The sequence below is a fragment of the Myotis brandtii genome, unplaced genomic scaffold (genome assembly GCF_000412655.1).
Source record: "Myotis brandtii unplaced genomic scaffold, ASM41265v1 scaffold280, whole genome shotgun sequence".
NCBI lineage: Eukaryota > Metazoa > Chordata > Mammalia > Chiroptera > Vespertilionidae > Myotis > Myotis brandtii.
In genome coordinates, this window is record NW_005360677.1 from 218,257 (window position 1) to 239,163 (window position 20,907).

Here is a 20,907-nt window from a genome sequence, read left to right on the forward strand (position 1 = left end):
TCTCTGAAATCAATAAAAACATATTTTAAAAATAGAAATGACCAAGTGAGGGGCTGATAGAATCAGATGACTTAATGATGAAATACAAAATAAATCTTAGAGCTTGTACATTGCATCTATTGGTTGTCAAATTGCTTTTCTGAATTTATCACATTTGACCTTTATGGTCAATCCATTACTTAATACATCCTGATATTTTGTCCAAATTAGAGTAGGATTTCTCTCTGAGATGGACTTGAATAGTGGCCAGTCAGCTTGGTTCTTTGCCCCTGATCTAGCCACCCCAGGACTTGGGCTCTTTCTTCCTCTGGCCCAGGACTGAGGAACACTGTCACTCTGAGAGGGGGAATGGCTTGTTGATCCCGCAGAGCTGCTCATCGGGGTTCTGTTCCTCCCAGCTGGCACCCTCACAAAGCCAGCCTCTGGGTAAGAAACTAATGACTTCTACTGCTCCTTCAGTTTGACCTCCTAAGGGACCTAGGCCTGCAGAAGTAACCAGCCAGCCATAGCAGAGCACAGAGAGGCACCAACAACTCCCTCCATAACCAGAAAAGGCTACTGCAGATACACCAGGGCGTGTGGGGGCCCACATCATGTAAAGCATGGGAAGGCTGGGTTTTACAGAAACGGCCCTTAAAACTCTTTGGCAGGTGGGTTGCATTAAGAGTAAGGGAGGCTTGAAAGGCAGGGAAGGTATTTTTCTCTGAGCAGTGGAAGGAGCTTCCCAACTTCCGCTTGGCTCACTTCCTTCTCAGCTCACTACCTCCCTCACTTCCTTCTCAGCTCACTACCTTCCTCACTTCCACCTGGCTCACTTCCTTCTCAGCTCACTACCTCCCTCACTTCTGCCTGACTCACTTCCTTCTCAGCAAGCTCTGGGGGTCCTCGGGTTCCAAGAAGGGCTGGAGAATGTCAGGGCATAAACAGCCAGCAAAGCACTCTGGAGGAAGAGGGCGGCTCCTCCGCATTTCCCTTTCCTGCAGGCTTGCCCTGGTTTTTCATGATGTCATCCATTCATCATTGTGAGCTGATTGGCGGTCCCAGGCCTTGGCCTGCTGCCCAAGGCCAGAAGGGCAGAGAGAGGTCCCAGGACAAATGTGCAGCAAGCCCCTGAGCATGTGCGGAAATGTTGTCATCAGCTCCACCTAGAAAGACTTGGTGGAAATCGAAAGCAGTAAAAGTCACAAGATCCTATCCAACTTTCTCTTCCCTGAATGCCTGGGAAGAATTCAGGGGCCTCTTGCCTGTGGATGGAGAACCAACCCCCGGAGTGGGCCTGGGTGTGGAGGAGGGACTGCTCTGCCAGATGGTTCACTCTCCAGAATTCAACCTGTTTCCTGACTCCGTGGTGTTTGAAAGCAACTTTGTCCAGGTACTCCGGAGTCACTCAGCGGGCACTCCTCGGTCCTCCTAAACCTGTTCCCAAGAGCTGGCCAGGAGAGTCTGTCCCTGGAACTGGAGCGGAGCGAGCGCTGGGGCAAGGAGCGGTCAGTGGGCCTGGAATACAAGGCCACCCCCACCTGACCCTGACTTTGCAGAGCCCCAGACGGGGCTTCTCCTGCCGTCAGTTGTCATCCCCGGGGAGAGAGGCCAGGCGTTCTCTGCGCTGATTGGAGGATTTGGTATCTGAATCCCCCAGTTTATTTCCTCCCGCAGGAAGCCCAAAGCAGCCGATCAGAGAGGCAGTGAAACAAGATGCCCCTTGAGGGTGTGGAACAGAAATGCTGATTGATGAGAGAACAAAAGCTGGGCCCCAGAGAGACCTGGGCTCAGAGTGCAGTCCAGGAGGCATCACTGTGCAAGCAACCTGCAACCCTGAATCCCAGGGTCCTCTAATGTAAAAGGGGTCGACTGACACGAGGCTTATATGCACACCCAGGAGGCAAAGGCCTTGGTACAAGGGGCACTCAGTGCACTTTTGTTTCCGGCCTGGGCTCTCTTCTCAGCGCCTGGGAATTACGAGGGACCTTACAGAGCAGGGAAGGTGTAGGAGACTGTAGGGCCCCTCAAAGAAGGGCCAAAGGACGTTTTTCAAAGAAAAGCCAGGAAACAGTCTAGGGAGGGTCCACAGAAATGTGCCACATGCCAGGGGACTCCTGGGTGATAGTTCTCGTGGGGAGATGCTAACAGTAGGTAGTGTCAATACGCTTACAGTTGTTTCTCCAATATAGGTTTAAAACAGTGGTTCTCCCCTAGCGATGATTTGCCTTCTAAAACCAGGGCACATTTGGCTGCGTCTGGAGACATTTTTGGTTGTCACTACTTGGGCGGGGTGGGGGGCTGTGCTACTGGCATCTAGTAAGTGGAGGCCGAGGATGCTGCTAAACACCCTGCAGGACACAGGGCAGCCCCCCACCCCCCCAAACAAAGCATTACCCTGCCCGCAATGCGAATATTGCCCAAGTTGAGAAACTCTCAGCTGAGATGTGTTGCTCCTTCTGCCAAATCTCAGGCTGTGCCCATGGGGCTGCTTTGCAGGTCAAGAAGGACAGGAACTGGATCAACATCTGCAAAGCCTCCTACACCATGGCCCTCGGGGTGACCTCCTCCGTGCCCTGCCTGCCCCTTCCCAACATCCTCCTCATGGCCCGCGTCAAATGGCACCGGGGGCAGAGCCAGACGTGGAACAGACCATCGCCAGCGCCAAACATCATCCTGAAGAGGTGAGCGACACCCTTGGGAATGAGGGACAAGCGGGGGGAAGGGGGTGGACCCAGAGCAAAGGCTGCTCTGAGACTAAACTCAAGGTGGGAGAAAGCAGAGGTCAGCAGCAGCGACGTTAATTTTTCAGGCAACAGTAACCTAAGACAGTGGGCGCACTGCAAGCACCGTGGTCAGATGGGGTCAAGAGAGGCATTGTGTGGACAGGAATAAGGGGCCAATCTACATGCTCCCTTTCCTCCTCACTGCACTCACCTCACTGAATTCTTAGGAAATCTCTCTGCCAACGGCAAGAAAGCAGTGAGACCCGACAGATGGAGCACAGGCCGGGAGCCGCAGGTTCTAGTCCTTGGCATGCAATTAAAGAGACTCATACACTGTTTGAGTCATAAGTTACTTGATGCATCTTAGTTTTCCTACCAGTAAAATGAGTGGAGCTAAGTGTCATGAGAACTGTAATATATACTCACATCATGCTTGTCTAGGATGAAACAGCCCTTTTTAAAATATATGTTTTTATTGATTTCAGAGAGAGGAAGGGAGAGGGAGAGACAGAAACAACAATGATGAGAGAATCATTGATCGGCTGTCTCCTGCAGGCCCCACACTGGGATCGAGCCAGCAACCCAGGCATGTGCCCTGAGCAAGACTCGAACCATGACCTCCTGGTTCATAGATCAATGCTCAGCCACTGAGCCACACCGGCTGGGCAGAAACAGCCCTTTTTAATGTCTGAGCCTCTTCAAGTAATCTGTAGGCTATTCAAGAATCTCTAGCCCTAGCCAGTTTGGCTCAGTGGATGGAGCATCGACCTGTGGACCAAAGGGTCCTGGGTTTGATTCCAGTCAAGGCCACGTACCTCGGTTGCAGGCTCCTTCCCAGCCTGGGCCCTGGTTGGGGTGCGTGCAGGAGGTAAGCAATCAATGTGTTTCTCTCACATCGATATTTCTCTCTGTCTTTCCCTCTCTCTTCCACTCTCTCTGAAAATCAAAGAAAAAATATCCTCAAGTGAGGATTAACAACAACAACAAAAGAATCTCTAGATATTCTCAGAAATCCAGATAAACCCTTCATTTCTCCATGTTGCCTGAGTGATAAATCTCCATTATGTTTTGGAGTACCTACAGCAAGCACAGCCCAGGCCCAGCTGACCACTGTTCAACCCAAAGCCAGCTCTGTGAACCTTAGCCCCTTTGGGAAGAGTGACTGAGGCAATAGGGCCAATGACTGGACAGTGAGGCCAACTTTGTGGCAGAGGAGAGTAGCTCCCTTGGTGCTATCAAGAAGGAAATGGAAAACCCTGTGACCCCAGCTACTCCTGGGCTGTCTGTCTCAAGCAGGATCCTGGGGCACCAGCATGAAAATCATGGCAGGATGGCTGGAGGTTAAAATGTAGATTCAAGGACACACCCCAGACCTACTGAATCTGAGGGGTATCTTCAGCTGTCTGCATTTTACACAAGCTCTCCAGGTGAACATGACCTCCCCAAAGTCTGAGCCCTATTCCCACCCCCAAAAGCCTGAGTCCTGAAGGAGATACTCCTCATTTTTCATGTATTGTTTGTTTATTTCAAAGAGGAAGAGAGGAGGAGAGAGAGGTAGAAACATTAATGATGAGAATCATTGATCTGCTGCCTCCTTCATGCCCCCTCCCCATTGGGGATCAAGCCCACAAACCGGGCACGTGCCCCAACCAGGAATCAAACTGTGACCTCCTGGTTCATCGGTCGATGCTCAACCACTGAGCTACACTGGCCCCGTGACACTCCTCATTTTAATGAAGACAGGGTTGGATCAGAAGCAATGGGGTTGTCAATGTGTGTCTTCCTTCATGCCTTCAGGATTCTCCCATTGAAGTTCGTGGAGCTCCAAGTCTGTGACCAGCTCCAACGCATCCTGCGGTTGAGGACGGTCACAGAGAAGATCTACTATCTAAGACTCCACTCTGACCATCCTGAGACTGTCTTCCACTTCTGGATCCGACTAGTTCAGATTCTGCAGAAGGGCCTGTCCATCACCACCAAAGACCCTAGGATTCTTATCACCCACTGCCTGGTGCCCAAGAGTAGCTGCAGCGTCTCAGGAGACTCTAAGGTCAGTGGGCACCATTGCCACCTCCAGCCAAGGCCAGAGCTGAGGGGTAGAGCTGAGGTGAGCTGGCATGTGAGTAAGCACCCTGTGAAGGCAATCCCTGCCTTTAATTGAGGTATAGTGTACAACCACCTGTAAGATTCGCCCATTGTAAGTGTACAGTTCAACACTTCCAATAAATGTATAGGATTGTGCGCCCATCACCACAACCCAGTTTTAGAACACTTCCATCACCATAAAAAATTCCCTTGTGCCCATTTAAAGTCACTCTCTGTTCCTATTTCCTGCCCCAGGCAGCCAGTGATCTGTTTTCAGTCTCTATAAATTCATATTTGTTAGACATTTCATATAAACAAAATCCTACAACAGTCTTTTGTGTCTGGCTTCTTTCACTCAGCATAATTTTTTCAGGTTCATCCATATCAGAGTCATAGATGATCAGTAACTCATTCTTTTTTTTAAAAATTGATCTTTGAGAGAGGAAGGGAAGAAGGGAGGGGGAGGGGGAGAGAGAGAGAGAGAGAGAGAGAGAGCGAGCGCATCGATGTGAGAGACATCAATTTGTTGCATGCTATCGGCCGGGAATCAAACCCGCCACTTTTTGTTGTATAAGACGACACTCCAACCAACTGAGCCACACCAGCCAGAACTAATTCATTCTTTTCCGTTGCTGAATGGTATTCCATTGTATAGATTTGCCACATTTTGTTTATCCATTCACCGTTGATGGGCGTTTGGATTGTTTCCAGTTTGAGGCTGTTATGAATAATGCTACTATGAACACTTATGTACAAGTTTCTCTATAGACACAGTTTTCATTTGTTATGGGTACGCCAAGGGATGAAATTTCTGGGTCATATGTTAACTTTACCTTTAAATTTTAAAGTAATTGGCAAACTGTTTTCCAGAGTGGCTGTACCATTTTATATTCCTACCAGCAATGCATGAGGGTTTCACCAACACTATAGTATTTTGTCTGTCTTTTTTGTTAAAGCCATTCTACGGATATGTAACGGTTTCGCCTTTGATTTCTTCAATGGCTAATGATGTTGAGTGATTTTTCACGGGTTTATTAGTTACTTGTATATCTTCTTTGGTGAAATGTCTATTCAAGTCTTTTTTTTTAAGTCTCATTTATTACTGCACCAACCTACTACTGAAGAAAAAAAATCAACAGAGAAATATCATTGTTCCAATAATTTCCCAATTAAAATGTCCAACTGTCCAGACAGTAGTGGTCTTTTCTGTCATTTAAAGGTGCAGGTAACCTGGATGCCACATAAATATGGGAGCCATCTCTCATGTGCGATTCCTTATAGACCCAGTTTGGTTTTTCTCCAATGTCTCCTCTTGGAGTTGTACCTGATTTTATTACCAGTTTTCATCCAAACCCATTGGGAAATGGGCTGATTCTGCTTGTTTCTTGGCCAGGAACCTCTCGATCCTGAGAGTCTTGTGAGAAGACATGGCGAAGGAGAATCAACTGAACACACCGTGATGGCGGAGGAGGAGCTCGAGTCTTCTTTGGTGAAATGTTTATTCAAGTCTTTTGTTGAAAAACCCATTTTTAAATTGAGTTTTGTCTTCTTGAATTGCTATAATTTTTTGTATATTCTGAATATAAGTCATTATTAGATATATGATTTGCAAATATTTTCTCCCAGTGTGTGAATTGTCTGTTTATTTTCCTTTTTTTAAAAAAAATCCTCACTCAAGATATTTTTCCATTGATTTTAGAGAGAGTGGAAGAGATAGGGAAAGATAGAGAGAAATAACGATGTGAGAAAAACACATCTGTTGGTTGCCTCCTGCACGCGCCCTGACCAGGGCCCGGACTGGGGAGGAGCCTACAGCCGAGGTACGCGCTCTTGACTGGAATCCACAGGCCAATGCTCTATCCACTGAGCAAACCGACTAGGGCATCTTTTTATTTTCTTAATGGCGGCCTTTGTGGAGCAAAAGTTTTTTTTTTAATTCTTTATTGTTTAAAGTATTACATGTGTCTCCTTTCCCCCCATTGACCTCTCCCCAGCCATTCCCACCCCCAGCACATAAAAGTTTTTAATTTTGATGAAGTGTAATTTATCAATTTTTTTCTTTTATAGATCAGGCTTTTGGTGTTGTAGCTAAGACTTTTTTTTTCAACCCAAAGTCACAAGTATTTTACCCTATGTTTTCCTCTAGAAGTTTATAGATTTAGCTCTTACAGTTAAGTCTATGATCTCCTTATGCATTACTATTTGTGTATGGTGTGGGAAAGTGTCTAAGTATTTGTGGTGTCACATGTGGATGTACAATTTACCCAGTACCATTTGTTGAAAAAATTATCCTTTCCTCCATTAAATTATCTTGCACTTTTGTCAAAAATCAATTGAAAGTAAATGTAAGGATTTATTTCTGGATTCTCAATCCTGTTTAATTAATGTGTATGCCTAGTCTTGTGTAATACCACAATGTCTTGATTAATGTAGCTTTATAGTAAGTTTAAAATTGGCTGTTGTAAGTCTTCCAATTTTGTTCTTTTTCAAATTATTTTGGCTATTCTAAATCCTTTGTATTTCCATATAAATTTTAGGATTAGCCTATCAATTTCTACAAAATAGATCGCTGGGATTTTGACAAGGACATGTTGATTTTATACATTAATTAGAAGAGAATTGCGATCTTGACAATATTGAGTCTTCAAATATATGAATACTGGAGGGCCAGTGCACAAAATTTGTGCATGGGTAAGGTCCCTAGGCCTGACCATCAATCAGGGCCAATCTGTGGGGTGACTGGCAGGGCAATTGGGGGGCCCCCACTGGCACCCGCCTTGGCTGGCCTGGGGCCTGCGGGCTGGGGGCAGCTCCTACATTGAGCATCTGCCCCCTGGTGGTCAGTGTGCATCATAGAGACCGGTCTTTCTGCTGGTCATTCTGCTGTTCAGTTGATTTGCATATTAGGCTTTTATTATATAGGATGGAATGTCTTTCCATTTATTTCAATCTTCTTTCATTTCTCTTAGCAATGTTTTTTTAGCTTTTAGTATACAAGTTCTGCACTTCTTTTGTTAAATTTATTCCTATCTTTTTATTTTATGGCTACTATTTTAAATGGAATTGTGTTTTATTAATTTTATGTTTGCATCATTCATTGATAGTATATGGAATTGATTTTTTATATCAATCTTGTTATTAAACATAGTATTTTTGTGGTTCCTTGTGATTTTCTACATATACATGTCATCTGCAAATAAAAGACAATTTTACTTCATTTCCAATTCATTCACATTTGTTCATTTATTGCTTATTGCCTTAGCTAAAACTTTCAGTACAGTGTTTAGTAGAAATGACAAAAGCAGACATGTTTATGCCCAATCCTAGGGGGGAAACATTCAGTCTTTCATTAAGTATGATGCTAACTGTGGCATCTTTGTAGGTGCCCTTTATCAGGTTGAGGGAATTCCCTTTTATTCCTTGTTTATTGAGAGATTTTTTGGCATAAATGGGTATTACATTTTTTCAAATGTCTTTTTCTGCATCTATTGAGATGGTCATGTGGTTTTCCCTTTATTCTATTAGAATAGTGTATTATATTCATTGATTTTTAAATGTTAAATCAACTTTGTGTTCCTGCAGTAAATTTCACTTAGTCGTGGTGTGTATGTATATTCCCTTTTATATGTTCCATGATTCAGTTTGCTAGCATTTAGTTAAGGATTTTGCATCTATGTTCATTAGAAATGTTGGTCTGTAGTTTTCTTGTGATATCCTGGCTTTGGTATTAGGATAATACTAGCCTCACTGAATGATTTGGGAAGTGTGTCCTCCTCCTCTATTTTCAGAGCTTATGAAGACTTGGTACTATTACTCCTTTAAGTATTTAATAAAATTCACCAGTGAAGCCACAAGGGCCTTTTTGCCCCAGGCCTTAGAGTGTGATATAAGACTGACTTGAGCTACAACAGGAGCTCCATGAATGCGGGGGTTTTTATCTGTCTTCTTCACGGCTCTATCCCCAGTGCCTGGCACACAGTTGGCACTCAGTAAAGAATGAATGGATGACTATGAGCAGCTTGTACTTCTGGAACACCTTCGGGGTATCGCAGGCAACAGGAAAGAAGGCAATTTACGTCAGGTGTAAAAAGCAGCTCAATATCCGACTTTTCTTAGAGAAGTCAATTTTTAAAACATTCATTAAACTCCTACAATAAATATTTTATTCCCCTACATTTAAATATAAAAACCAATAGCATCTGAATAGGCTATTGATAACATTAAGGTATATTAATGAGAATAGGTTATGTACTAAATTATGTCTAAAGTATTCAATGACAGCCCTAGCCGGCTTGGCTCAGTGGATAGAGCCTCAGCCTGTGGACTGAAGGGTCCCAGGTTCAATTCCGGCCAAGGGCACATGCCTGGGTTGCGGGCTTGATCCCCAGTGAGGGGCGTGCAGGAGGCAGCTGATCAATGATTCTCTCTCATCATGGATGTTTCTCTCTCTCTCTCTCTCCTTCTCCCTTCCACTCTGAAATCAATAAATATATACATTTTAAAAAATAAAATAAAATAAAGTATTCAATGACAATGTTATCCTTTGGGCACCAAAGGATATTTATAACAATCCAGGGGGTATAAGCAGATATGGCCTCAGAATTGCCTCTCTGAACCCCTGGCATGGCCACCCAATGGAACAGTTTGAGTTTTAACACTTTAGGGTTTGGATCATGATATTAGGAAAATACAGAGACTCTAGGGTCTTAACCATCTGGTTTTGCTTTTTTTTTTCCTCCCATCCAGTTAGTACAGAAGAAACATCAAGCCTCCCAGCCCAGCGAGAGCCTCCTGCAGTTGATGGCCAAGGGGGAGAGTGAGGCCCTCTCTCTGATTTTTGCTGACTTACACCAGCACAACCGGTTCAGGTACACGACTTAAATCAGGCCAGCCTGACATCCCTCTGCAGCCCAGATGGCCTGGGCTGTGAGATCCAAAAACCAAGTAACTTGGTTAATGAGCACAGGGAGGGGCATGAAATACTGCCACTCAGGACCCAGGGTTATCCCTGACTCAGGGCAACCTTTTCCCAGTTCTCTTGGCCATATTCTCTTCCTCCACGTGGCAAGCATAGTAGTCTTGACTCCAGAGGAGGAATCTTATAAAAAATGAAAAGTGCCCTGGTCAGGTAGTTCAGTTGGTTGGAGTGTCATGCAGCACACCAAAAGGTTGCAGGTTTGGTCCCTGGTCAGGGTGTATACAAGAGGCAACCGATGGATATTTCTCTTTCTTCTCTCTCTCTCTCTCTCTCTCTCTCTCTCTCTCTCTCTCCCCTCTCCTTCCCTTCTCTCTAAAAATCAATAAACATATCCCCAGTTGAGGATTAAAAAAGAAAATAAAAGTAACTCTCCAATAATAAGAATAAGTTAGTAACACCGGTAAAAAAGTAAAACCTAATTTCTCATCCAGTTCCTAGTCCCTACAGAGAAATAAACAAAACATTGTTTAAAACACTGTCTGCTCCGTGGGTTCCTTGACCTACTCACCTGGCCTCTGATTGGACTTTATGAATCTTCTATGGTCGTTTTCTCAATGTATAGCCTGTTCTGGAAAGCTCCATTGTGCAGGCCTGTATTTCCCATGCCTGAGGAAATGTCCATGTATGTGTAGATGACTTAAGGTTTGAGTCTTAAGACTGGTTGGTATGCCCTAACCGGTTTGGCTCAGTGGATAGAGCGTCGGCCTGCGGACTGAAGGGTCCCAGGTTTGATTCCGGTCAAGGGCATGTACCTTGGTTGCAGGCACATCCTCAGTAGGGGGTGTGCAGGAGGCAGCTGGTCAATGTTTCTCTCTCATCGATGTTTCTAACTCTCTATCCCTCTCCTTCCTCTCTGTAAAAAATCAATAAAATGTATTTTTTTTTTAAAAAAGACTAGTTGGTATGAGAGAGACAGGAGTTGAAAATACTTACTCCACTGGGCACTACAACCAAGACCAAAGATTAAGTGGGATCTAGGGCCCTAGTGAACTCGATTTGTGGCTTGTTGTTTGTTTTGTGTGTGTGTGTTTTTTAAAAAAGGAGGACAGAAATAAATTGTAATGATCACCAGAAGAAAAAAACAAAGTTATCAAAGAAGAGATTTTGTCACAACAGGGACCAGCAGTTAAGACACAGAACAACAAAAAGAAAGTTTTCTTTGAGAGTGCCGTTAGTAAACTGAAAACCAACAGAGTCTGAGAAGATAAGTCTCTCAGGGTGGGTCAGAGCTCACACAGAGCTGGGCCCAAGTCACTGCTCTGCCTGTGAGCCCGTGGGCACATTGCTTAACTCTCCGGGGCCAGTTTTCAGATCTGCACAGTGGAAATGATGATAGTTCCAACCGCATCCAGATATTGTCAGGATTAAGTGAGCCCCAAAGCATGAAGTGCTTGACACACTCCTTAGCAGATTTAGGGGCAGATTTAAATAAACTCTCAATAAATATTAACTTGTATTATTAAGGCTGCCTTGTGCTAGAAGTAGAAATATATTAACACAAGAAAAATAGTTAGTTGCCCACTGTTAAAGAATTTCTACTGGGTCGCCACTCTGCATATCATATAGAAATCTATAACTTAAGAAATTTCTGGATCAAGTGTCACCTAAATAAATTTAAAAAATTTTTTAAATTTCTGAATAAGATGTCATACCTCTGAGCTGGGGAGTGCTGGACTCTAATAGAACAGGATATGTTGATGTAACTTTTTGTCTCAAAATGTTAAAAATTTAAATTTTTAAAATTACTATTTGAAGGACGGCTTCTGTTTATATTCATAGGCCACAATTCAGTCACATGACCACACTCAGCTGCAACGGAAGCTGGGAAGTGCCTTCTGTATTCTGCACGTGCCCAGTACAGAAGTAGATGCTTGCCCCCAAGGGAGGAGGGAAGAAGAAATCCTGGGGGCCCATTGGCAATCTCTAGCACAGAGAGCTTTGAATATTTCCAGAAGGCCAGAGGAGATTAAAACCTTTATTTGGACACTAGCCAGATCAAGGGCGGAAAACGTGGTACAGGTTAAGGGCACAAATGAGTGTAAGACTGACACTTCATCCTGAGGAAGAAGCGTGATGAGTTTAGAGAACGGGAAGGAAGCCCAGTGTGGGAGGAGGAGTGGCAACAGAAGGACTTTAGTACAAGTGGGCAGGGACCAAACCAGGCAGGACCTGGGGAGCCATGCAAATGAATTTAGACTTTGAGTGTAATGAGAGCCTTAGCACCATTTTTAACTGGGAGGTAACATGATCCAATTTACATGTTGAAAAGGTCATGCTGGCTGTTGCAGTGACATTTGATATGAAGAGAGGGAGAATAGGGGTAGAGGGACCAGCCAGGAAGCTATGGCAACCCAGTCTGGGCTGTCATGTAAAAACAGATCAAAGGAATGTGAGAAGCAGGGAGAAGTTCATTTTTGCTCTGCTGTTATCTCAATCATGGCTTTGTACGGTCATTTAGTTTCTTCTCCTTAATTCCCCAGAATGAAGCCCTGAGGGATGACTTTTCTCCTCACTCAGGCAGACTCTCTAGTCTGGTTGCAATTGTATCCGTTTTTGTGTGTTGGCAACAATATGCAGGTTACAGCAATTGAAATAAATGGCTGAGACACAGGACTCAACAGATGGAGCCACACCCACTCCTCCTCTGCCAAATCCGCAGCAGGGGTCTGCTCCCCGCCACCCCACTCCACCCCACCTCCCCCTTCCCTAGTTTCCTTCTGGTATTTTAATATGTGTCTCACTCACCCAATAGAGCCACAGCTTATATTTGCCTCTAAGGTTTTAGTGTCAAGAAAAAATATAATGAGAAACAAGATTTAAAATGAGAATTTCATCTCTATTTTTTCCCCCTTTGCCCTTCATTTCCTTGATCCTGAAATGGCTGGAGTTCCAGGAGAAGCAAAAAGACCAAGACCAAAAAAGACAACTCAGGTAAACAGGGGGTACTGGGCACCCGTGTCTCAGAGAACCTTTTGCTCTGCAGATGCAGGAATGGAATTGTCTCCCACTCCCCATCCCAGAGTTTCTAGCTGTCAGGATGTCCTTTCATACCTTACCTTGAGTTCCTCTAGACTCTTTGGCCACCATCGTCAACTTGGCACCAAATCCTCCCAATTTCTTTCTTTGAAATGTTTCCTATACTGACAGATCCTCCCCTCGTCCACCTATCACCTCTTGCCTGAACTACTACAGCAACCCTCTAGTTCATTCATTCATTCGCTCATTCAGAGACATGCTACTGAGTACTTGGTAAGTGCCAAACACTGTTGTAGGCTTTGGAGTCCCAGTGAAGAAAGACACAGCAGCCCCTCCAAGGGGGTTATAATTTGGTGGGGTCAGATGGGTAAATCCCCAGATTACAAAACCTCTTCTTCCAGGCAGCACTCAGAGCTCACGCCTGGGGTGCCACAGCGGCACAAAGGCAGGTACCTCACTCCTCCCAGGAAGCTGTCCCAGAGGCCTGGGGTCTGAGCCAAGTCACAGAGGATGAGGACAAGTAGGCTGGCCAAAGCATTCTGGGAAGAGACAGAGTCCGTGTGACTGGAACAGCAGCTGATTCCCTGTTTATCTCCAGGTTCTGGTTTACCCCAAATCTACTCATTTAAACACACACACACACACACACACACACACACACACACACACCTTACCCCAAATCCACTCATTTAAAAAAACACACACACACATATATATATTGATTTCAGAGAGGAAGGGAGAGGGAGAAAGATATAGAAACATCAGTGATGAGCCCTAGCTGGTTTGGCTCAGTGGATAAAGCGTCAGCCTGCGGACTAAAGAGTCCCGGGTTCGATTCCAGTCAGGGGCATATGCCTGGTTGTGGGCTCGATCCCAGTAGGGGGCGTGCAGGAGGCAGCCGATCAGTGATTCTCTCACCATTGATGTTTCTATCTCTCTCTCTCCCTTCCTCTCTGAATCAATAAAAATATATTTTAAAAAAAGAAACATCAATGATGAGAGAGAATCATTGATCAGCTGCCTCCTGCACACTCTTGAGCCCGCAACCCGGGCATGTGTTCCTGACTGGGAATCGAACTGTGACCTCCTGGTTCATAGGTTGATGCTCAACCACTAAGCCATGCCAGCCGGGCAAATCCACTCATTTTGGCATGCATGACTCTACATTAACTTCCCCTTCCTTACCCATCTCACTGATCATTTTCTCCTCAATTAGGTGCCCTCTGCCTCATCTCCTTCTCCAGCCCAAATCTTCCACTCTAGCCACACGTGGGCTGTCCTTGTCCATGCCTTAGACATCCTCCTTCTGCCCCCGCCCCCTGATGCTGCATTCTAAATCCTACCTATCCTTCCAGGTACACCTCACAACACCTTTCTGCCCAGACAAAACTTTCCTTGGTCATAACCTCTGCTACATGATTCCCTAATTGTTTCATAGGTTTCAATCTTGTTTCTTCAACCAATACTACAATTTCTTCCACGCCTCTGAATTATCCACAGTGGCAAGCACCAGGCTGGGAACACAATAGCTCAGTAAATATCCATGCACCACATCATTAATAAATTATTCCTCCAAATTGGCTCAGGAAGCAGCCAGAATTTCATGTTATATTTAGAAATTTAGAGGAGTATGTAGATCCCTGGGGAGCTCTGCCAACTTTCATTCAGGCCAGGGATTACACACTCAACCGTCTGCAGATGGTATAAATGGGTAAAGAGGCTACATGTCATGAGTCTAAGGAATGGTTGACTCTTCTCTCAACTCTATTACAAGTAAAACAGCAGCTGGGCTGACACTTGGTTTCAGCATTGAGGAGAAAATAGGGAGTGTCAGGGACAGTGGCGATGAGAAAGTGGAGGTTTTAATTAAGGCTTCAATTAACTGTTTCCATGCTAGAACACAGGCCTGGTGTTGCTAGATACTCTGGTTTTTTCAAGAGAAGCCAAAAATCTGGATTTTTATGTGACATATTCCCCGCCCATAAAAAAAATTAAAGCACAGTATAGGCCAACACTTAGTGGGCACACAAAACATATCTACAGGCCAAATCCAGCCTGGAGGCTGCCAGTCCCCAGCCCCTGTTCTAAATGGTGAGTGGAGCTGATGCTGGCCCACATTTTCTTCAAATCTGTGAATGCCTCCTCATGTTACGTAACTGATAATAAAACGGTGATTCATTTCTGTTTTTGCACATACATCCAATCACACATGTGCACGTGCACACATACACACCATACCCTTTGAGGTTAAGGCTGAGGAAAACAGAAATAGACAATATTTATATTCGAGGACTTCAGAGAACAGCTAGAATTTCAGAGTCATAGGCTATCTGGTGTCACAGGAACTGCCACTCCTGAGATGTCCCTGGGCTGATTTCAAATAATCATCCTGGGGAGCCCTCAGGACCCTTCTCTTTCCTTGGAGCTGAAGAAACTCGTTTTCTCTTTGGACCAAGCAGTGTACCCTCTCAGTCAGAAGGAGAGTCACACTCCAGCCTCTTGGAACTTTGAAGAGAGAGAGCGAGAGAGAGCGAGAGAGAGAGAGAGAGCGAGAGCGCTACATTATGGAAAACCAGTATCCCGGAGCTTACCTGGGTGGCTAAACCTTTCAACTCTCCATCAGCAGGTGGTGTGACCTGTTGAAGTGCTTCCCAAACCTGAATGTGCAGACTGGGGTCTTGTTAAAATGCAGAATCTGATTCAGTGGCTCTGGGTGAACCTGAAACTGTGCATTTCTTCAGTTTTTTAAAAAATTTTTGATTACATTTTGCATTCAACACCAATCTGTATTAGTTTCAGGTGCATAGCACAGCAGATAGAGACATTCATACAGAGGTTACAAAGTGTTCCCTTGAAACTCTGCATTTCTAACATGATCTCTGGCGATGCCAAAGCTGCCGGGCTGTGAGCCATCCTTTGAGGAGCTGAGGCCAAGTGGACCGAGGGCAGGATCTGGCTTAAGGCCATCTGGGTTCAAGCCCATTGCTAGTTCAGCTAGCTGAATCTCCTGGGCAAGTTCACGCAGTTAACCTCTCCAGCCACATTGGTTCCTCCCTTTCACTGGCATTGCCTTGTTCCCACGATATAGCGCTAAAATCGTGGGCTCCGGAGCCAGGCTGGCTGGCTTTGAATCCCGGCTCTGCCTCATTATGTGACCCTGGGTAAGTAACTTAACCTTGCTGGGCCTCAGATTCCTCATACGGCAGTGCTGACCTCTCGGGCTCTCTGTGAGGATTAAATGAGTATTAGTACACATAATTGTTTGGAATAGTACCTGACCCATAATAAACACCCCGCAGATGGTGGCCATACTCTGTGAGCATGCTCTGTGAATTAAAGTGCAAACAAATGCCTCCTCTTTTTGACCCAGAGAAAGATAATTCCAGTGAAGACAGCATTCCGTGCACTCGCGACCTCAGTTGGAGGGATTCCTTCACCTATGGAGAGTGGGAAAGGGAGAACCCCTCTGGGCCGCAGCCCCTCTCACTCCTCAGCACGTTGGCAGCCTCCACGAGGCCACAGCTGACTCTATTCATAGGTACGGTCATGGGGTTCATCTGGCTGCCTCCAGGGGAAGGACCTGGAGTTTGACCTCAGGCAGGGGTTCAGATCCTGGGTCCCGAGGGTACTGCCTGGAGGCTGTGCGGTGGGAGTTGGGGGTGCCAGCCACAGCACTTCAGCCATTTTCCCCTGCCCTGTTCTTCTTTACCTCCAACTGGGCTGAGTGAAACGCTGAGTGTGGCACCTCGGGAGCCCCCAGAGGCCTTTGTGAGTTCCTACAAAGTGGCTCTGAGGGGGTAGAGACTGGGATGGCACTGTTGTCGCTAGAGCTGCTTTCTCTCTGTGGGTGGAGACAGGGCTGCCTCTGCAGTTCCGAGGGCTCTGCCTTTGAGGAGGCGAGGAGCCGGCTCTCCCTTTTCCTTTTCAGAGCTCCTGGGGAGCCCCAACCGTCTGCTGCAGAAAGTGAGGAGGAGCGTGGCCAGGAGGGGTGGGAGTAGGGGCAACTTCCCTGGGCCCAGCCCTTATCTCTCCATGCTCCGAGGCTCATCCATCCACCCATCCACCCATCCATCCATCCACCCATCCATACATTCATTTAACACACATTCATTAACTACTTCCTATGTGCCTCTGTCTAACCCAGTGGTTCCCAACCTGTTTTTGGCCATGTCCCATCTAAGCATCTCTAACATCCTGATACCCCCCCCCCGTGACATATAATTCTTATTATTCAAAAAGTGAACTCCTATTCATGTGGAGGACACCTAAAAGGCCATTAACTTGGTCTAAACAAGCTTCCAAAGAACATAGCATCCATGAAAGAGAAAAATAAAAGAATGAAAGGACAGTTGAAGTACTGAGGAAGAAATCACTAAGAAATTGTTTAAAAAATAGTAAAAATATGAAGTGATATGAAAAAATAGCAAATAAAGTTTCAAAACATATAATAGAGAACTGAAATGCATGAATATGTCACAATATATATTTATATACTGTATATGAGGCCCCTAGAACCATAAGAAATGCAAAAAATTCACTGTTAATAACTCATTCTCAAATCGCCCCTCTTAAAAATCAAATTGCCCCCAGTGGGTCATGTGCCCCATGTTGGGAACCACTGGTGTAACCGGAGATAGGTAGAGTGGTTTCTGTTTTCTAAAGTCAAATATTATTAATAAACCACTAACTCTTATAAGATACCTGTTATTAATAGTTGACAATTTAAAAAGTTAACACAAATATCTGTGTGCCCACAGAAGAGCTACTTAGGCAAGCTATATCTTATTGAATTTGTTCTCTCTTAAATTAACAGGAAATTCTATTTGAGCCACCCTTTCACACTGGGGAGAATCGAAGCGGCCCTCACCAACACCGCTCTGCAGCATTCAACTTCCTGAGGGACTCTGTCTGGATGGAGAGAAGGAGAAAGCTGCAGCCAAGGAAAAACTAGCATCACCTCCCGCGGATAGCATAGCCTTTCCTTGGAGACCCGTTTGGGAGCTTGGCTTCCAGATGAAAAGCATTATCCAGCACGTAACTGTGACCTCCTCGCCTCCTTTCCACCACCAGGCAGGCACAAGAAGACATGCTCTCGGAAGGGCCAGGACCACCGAGAGAAAGAGAAAAGGGAGGAAAGGCGAGCAGGATCAGAGGAGAGGTGGAAGAGAACAAGATGGAGGTGAAGAGGAAGGTGGGGGGAGAAGTCAGAAAAGACGGGAGATACGGAGAGGTGGTAAGAGAAGGAAACAGGAGAGACTTGGGAGAGAAGCTGGAGAACAAGAGAAGAAATATACCTCTGAGAGATGCCTCACCAAGCTTCTATTTACCTAATTTAAAACTTGAAAGTAAGGCCGTATAAAAAAAAAATGTGTTTTCTTCTCTGCTTAGACTAGTATAAGGGGCCAGATATGAATTCTAGCCAAGGGCCTCTCTCTTTCCCTTTTGGCCAGTTTTTTTTTTTCTTTTTCATGTTTCTTCATTTCAAAGAAGTTGGGGTTGTTTTTCCCATCACCATTTATCCCCTCTGTACCCTCTACCACCTCCACCCACCCCTCAGGTTTTCTTGTTAGTCCCCCTTTTCTGAGTTAAGTTTGGGACCTTCTTTCTTAGCCCATTCCTAACTTGGACTTGCTAGCCGGGCCCTGTTGTCCCAAATGGAGGCTTGGGTGTGAGACTACACAAGATTCCTGCAGGAGGTTGTCAGGCAAGATGTGTGAGATAGAGGGGATTTCTCTTGTATTTAAACTTGCTAACTTGGCTCATGTCTCAGCCCTACAAACACTGGCTCGATTTGTTTCATATATGACACCCCCTTGAAATGTCAACACACCTTGTTAGTGCTCATTAAATGATCAATTCCAAAGAGAGGACATACAGGCCCCAAGCACAGGTGAAATCAGAGGTTCATAGATTATAGACCGAGAGAGTTATCAATGAGTGTCTGTCAGATGGCCCATGGACCAGCCTCTTTTTAAAATGGGCAGTATTTCACCTTCAATAAAAACCAGGCTATGAGTATTTCAGAAAGGCTGCCCACCCTTCCAATTGGAAAGTGTTTTTGGAGCTCTTGCTTTGATTCAAGATTTCCTAGGAGGGTCTTTTTCTTCACTGAAGTGGTTTTCAGACTGAAATTGTTGGAGGGCTAAAAAGTAAGCTCCTGGACGTAAGCTCCAAGGAAGCGTTAGGTTCTAATTCTTAGTGATTTCGATAGCCACATAGATGATTCTTCCCATGGTCCCTGTTGTTTGAACTGCTGCCCAATGGTCTCATCCTCCACCCTCCTCAGCCACTGACTCCCCTGATTTTACCCTAGAGTTTGTCAATAATCCATTATTGCCATTCTTCAGCTATACCACCTCCTATCTTTTCCCCTGAGTCCAATATCCTTCCACCCTACCAACCCTGCAAACTATTGCTCCTTCTGGGTTTTCACTGTCCCTCACTTTCCTCATGCTCTAGGTGACCCCATCATGGAGATAGTACTAAAGGGAAAGAAGTTGAGGTTGTTCAATACAGCTAGCGGTTGATACTGTTGGCATAAGAAATGGTCAAACCTGTAGACAATTTTTATGAATTTATTTGAGCCACTGATGACAATTGCCAGGAAGCAAAATCTAAATGGATCGAGAAAATGCTCTGGAGAATGGCAGTTTTGTAGCTTATTTTATTTTATTAAATATGGTTTTATTGATCTCAGAGAGGAATAAAGAGAGAGAGAGAGATAGAAACATCAATGATGGGAGAGAATCATTGATCAGCTGCCTCCTGCATGTCCCCCGCTGGGGATTGAGCTCGCAACCCGGGCATGTGCCCAGGACTCTTCAGTCTGCCGGCCAATACTCTTTCCACTGAGCCAAATCAGCTAGGGCTGTAGCTTATTTTATACATGAGAATAAAAGGAGGAGATGTAAGGAGGGTTACATGAAATCCCTTGGTGGTAGATTAGGGAAGTAGGAGAGAGCAAAACTGGGGAATCTCTGAGATTGGCTAAAAAGCAATATGGAGAAAAACATCTTTTACATTGGTGGGTACAGGATAGTGAATAATTAAAATTTACAGCATATAGAGATGGTATGTGAAGGACAAGAAAACAATGAGGGGTTCTGTGGTCTCGGATGATTGTGCACTGAGGGGGTCTGGAAAAGATTACTTGGACATTTCAAAGGTATGTTATTTTATATGCAAAACGACAATAGAGACCCTAGCCTGGTAGCACAGTTGGTTAGAGCATCATCGGACACACCAAGGTTTCCGGTTTGATCCCCAGTCAGGGTACATACAAGAATCACCCAATAAATGCATAAATAAGTGGAAAAACAAATTGACGTTTTTCCCTCTTTCTCCCTTCCTCCCTCCCTCTCTCTGTAAAAAAAACAAACAAAAAAAACAAACAAACAAAAAAATTATTCAAGGCAATAGCCTCAGTTAAGGTAGATTGACCATTGTCGCCAGGCAGTGCGGCTCAGTGGTTGAGCATCGACCTATGAACCAGGAGGTCAGGGTTCTATAACCCGTCAAGGCACATGCGGGGGTTGCGGGCTCCATCCCCATCATTGCTGTAGGTCCCTCTGCCTTCCTGTCTGAAATCAATAAAAACATATTAAAAAGAAAAAGATTGCTCTAACCGGTTTGGCTCAGTGGATAGAGCGTCAGCCTGCAGACTGAAGGGTCCCAGGTTCGATTCCGGTCAGGGGCATGTACCTTGGCTGTGGGCACATCCCCAGGAGGGGGTGTGCAGGAGGCAGCTGATCCATGTTTCTCTCTCATTGATGTTTCTAACTCTCTATCCCTCTCCCTTCCTCTCTGTAAAAAATCAATAAAACATATTTTAAAAAATAAAAAATAATTTTAAAAAAGATTGACCTTTGTCAAGGAAGCTATCACCCACCATGACCCGCTTTTAGACAGACTTCTTTTATGTTCAGACTGTCCGGTGTGGTTGCTTTTGGCCTCTGAGTTTGTAAGGCCCGCTGTGGAGGCCTCCCCAGAGCGGCTCGGGTTTAGCAAGTGGCCCCTTTTTCATTCACAGCACAGTGGGATGGATCCAACCCCAGGCGCTGGGGCAGGCGGTAACTAGCAGGGTCATCCAAGAAGCCCTGCCGAGGCCCAGTCACGCGCTGTGACCCAGGAGCGGATGCAGGCGGCCGCGCCCACAAGCTGCCC

General features: G+C 45.3%; 1 protein-coding gene across 1 annotated transcript; it reads left to right on the forward strand.

Annotated features, from left to right (window-relative positions):
• Positions 1–1,079: 1,079 nt before the first annotated feature.
• FAM71F1 (family with sequence similarity 71, member F1) lies at positions 1,080–19,354 on the forward strand. The gene is made up of 7 exons (XM_005868917.2): positions 1,080–1,372; positions 2,479–2,663; positions 4,503–4,755; positions 9,537–9,658; positions 12,662–12,699; positions 16,115–16,282; positions 17,558–19,354. The coding sequence occupies exons 1-7, from the start codon at positions 1,127–1,129 to the stop codon at positions 17,569–17,571; spliced, it is 1,026 nt and encodes a 341-aa protein (XP_005868979.1). The 5' UTR covers positions 1,080–1,126; the 3' UTR covers positions 17,572–19,354.
• Positions 19,355–20,907: the final 1,553 nt, after the last annotated feature.

Coding starts and splice junctions, on each gene's coding strand:
- FAM71F1 (XM_005868917.2), top strand. CDS start 1,127: ATGTTGTCATCAGCTCCACCTAGAAAGACTTGGTGGAAATCGAAAGCA. Junction 1,373..2,478: donor TTGAAAGCAACTTTGTCCAG/GTACTCCGGAGT, acceptor GCTGCTTTGCAG/GTCAAGAAGGACAGGAACTG. Junction 12,700..16,114: donor GACCAAAAAAGACAACTCAG/GTAAACAGGGGG, acceptor TTTTTGACCCAG/AGAAAGATAATTCCAGTGAA.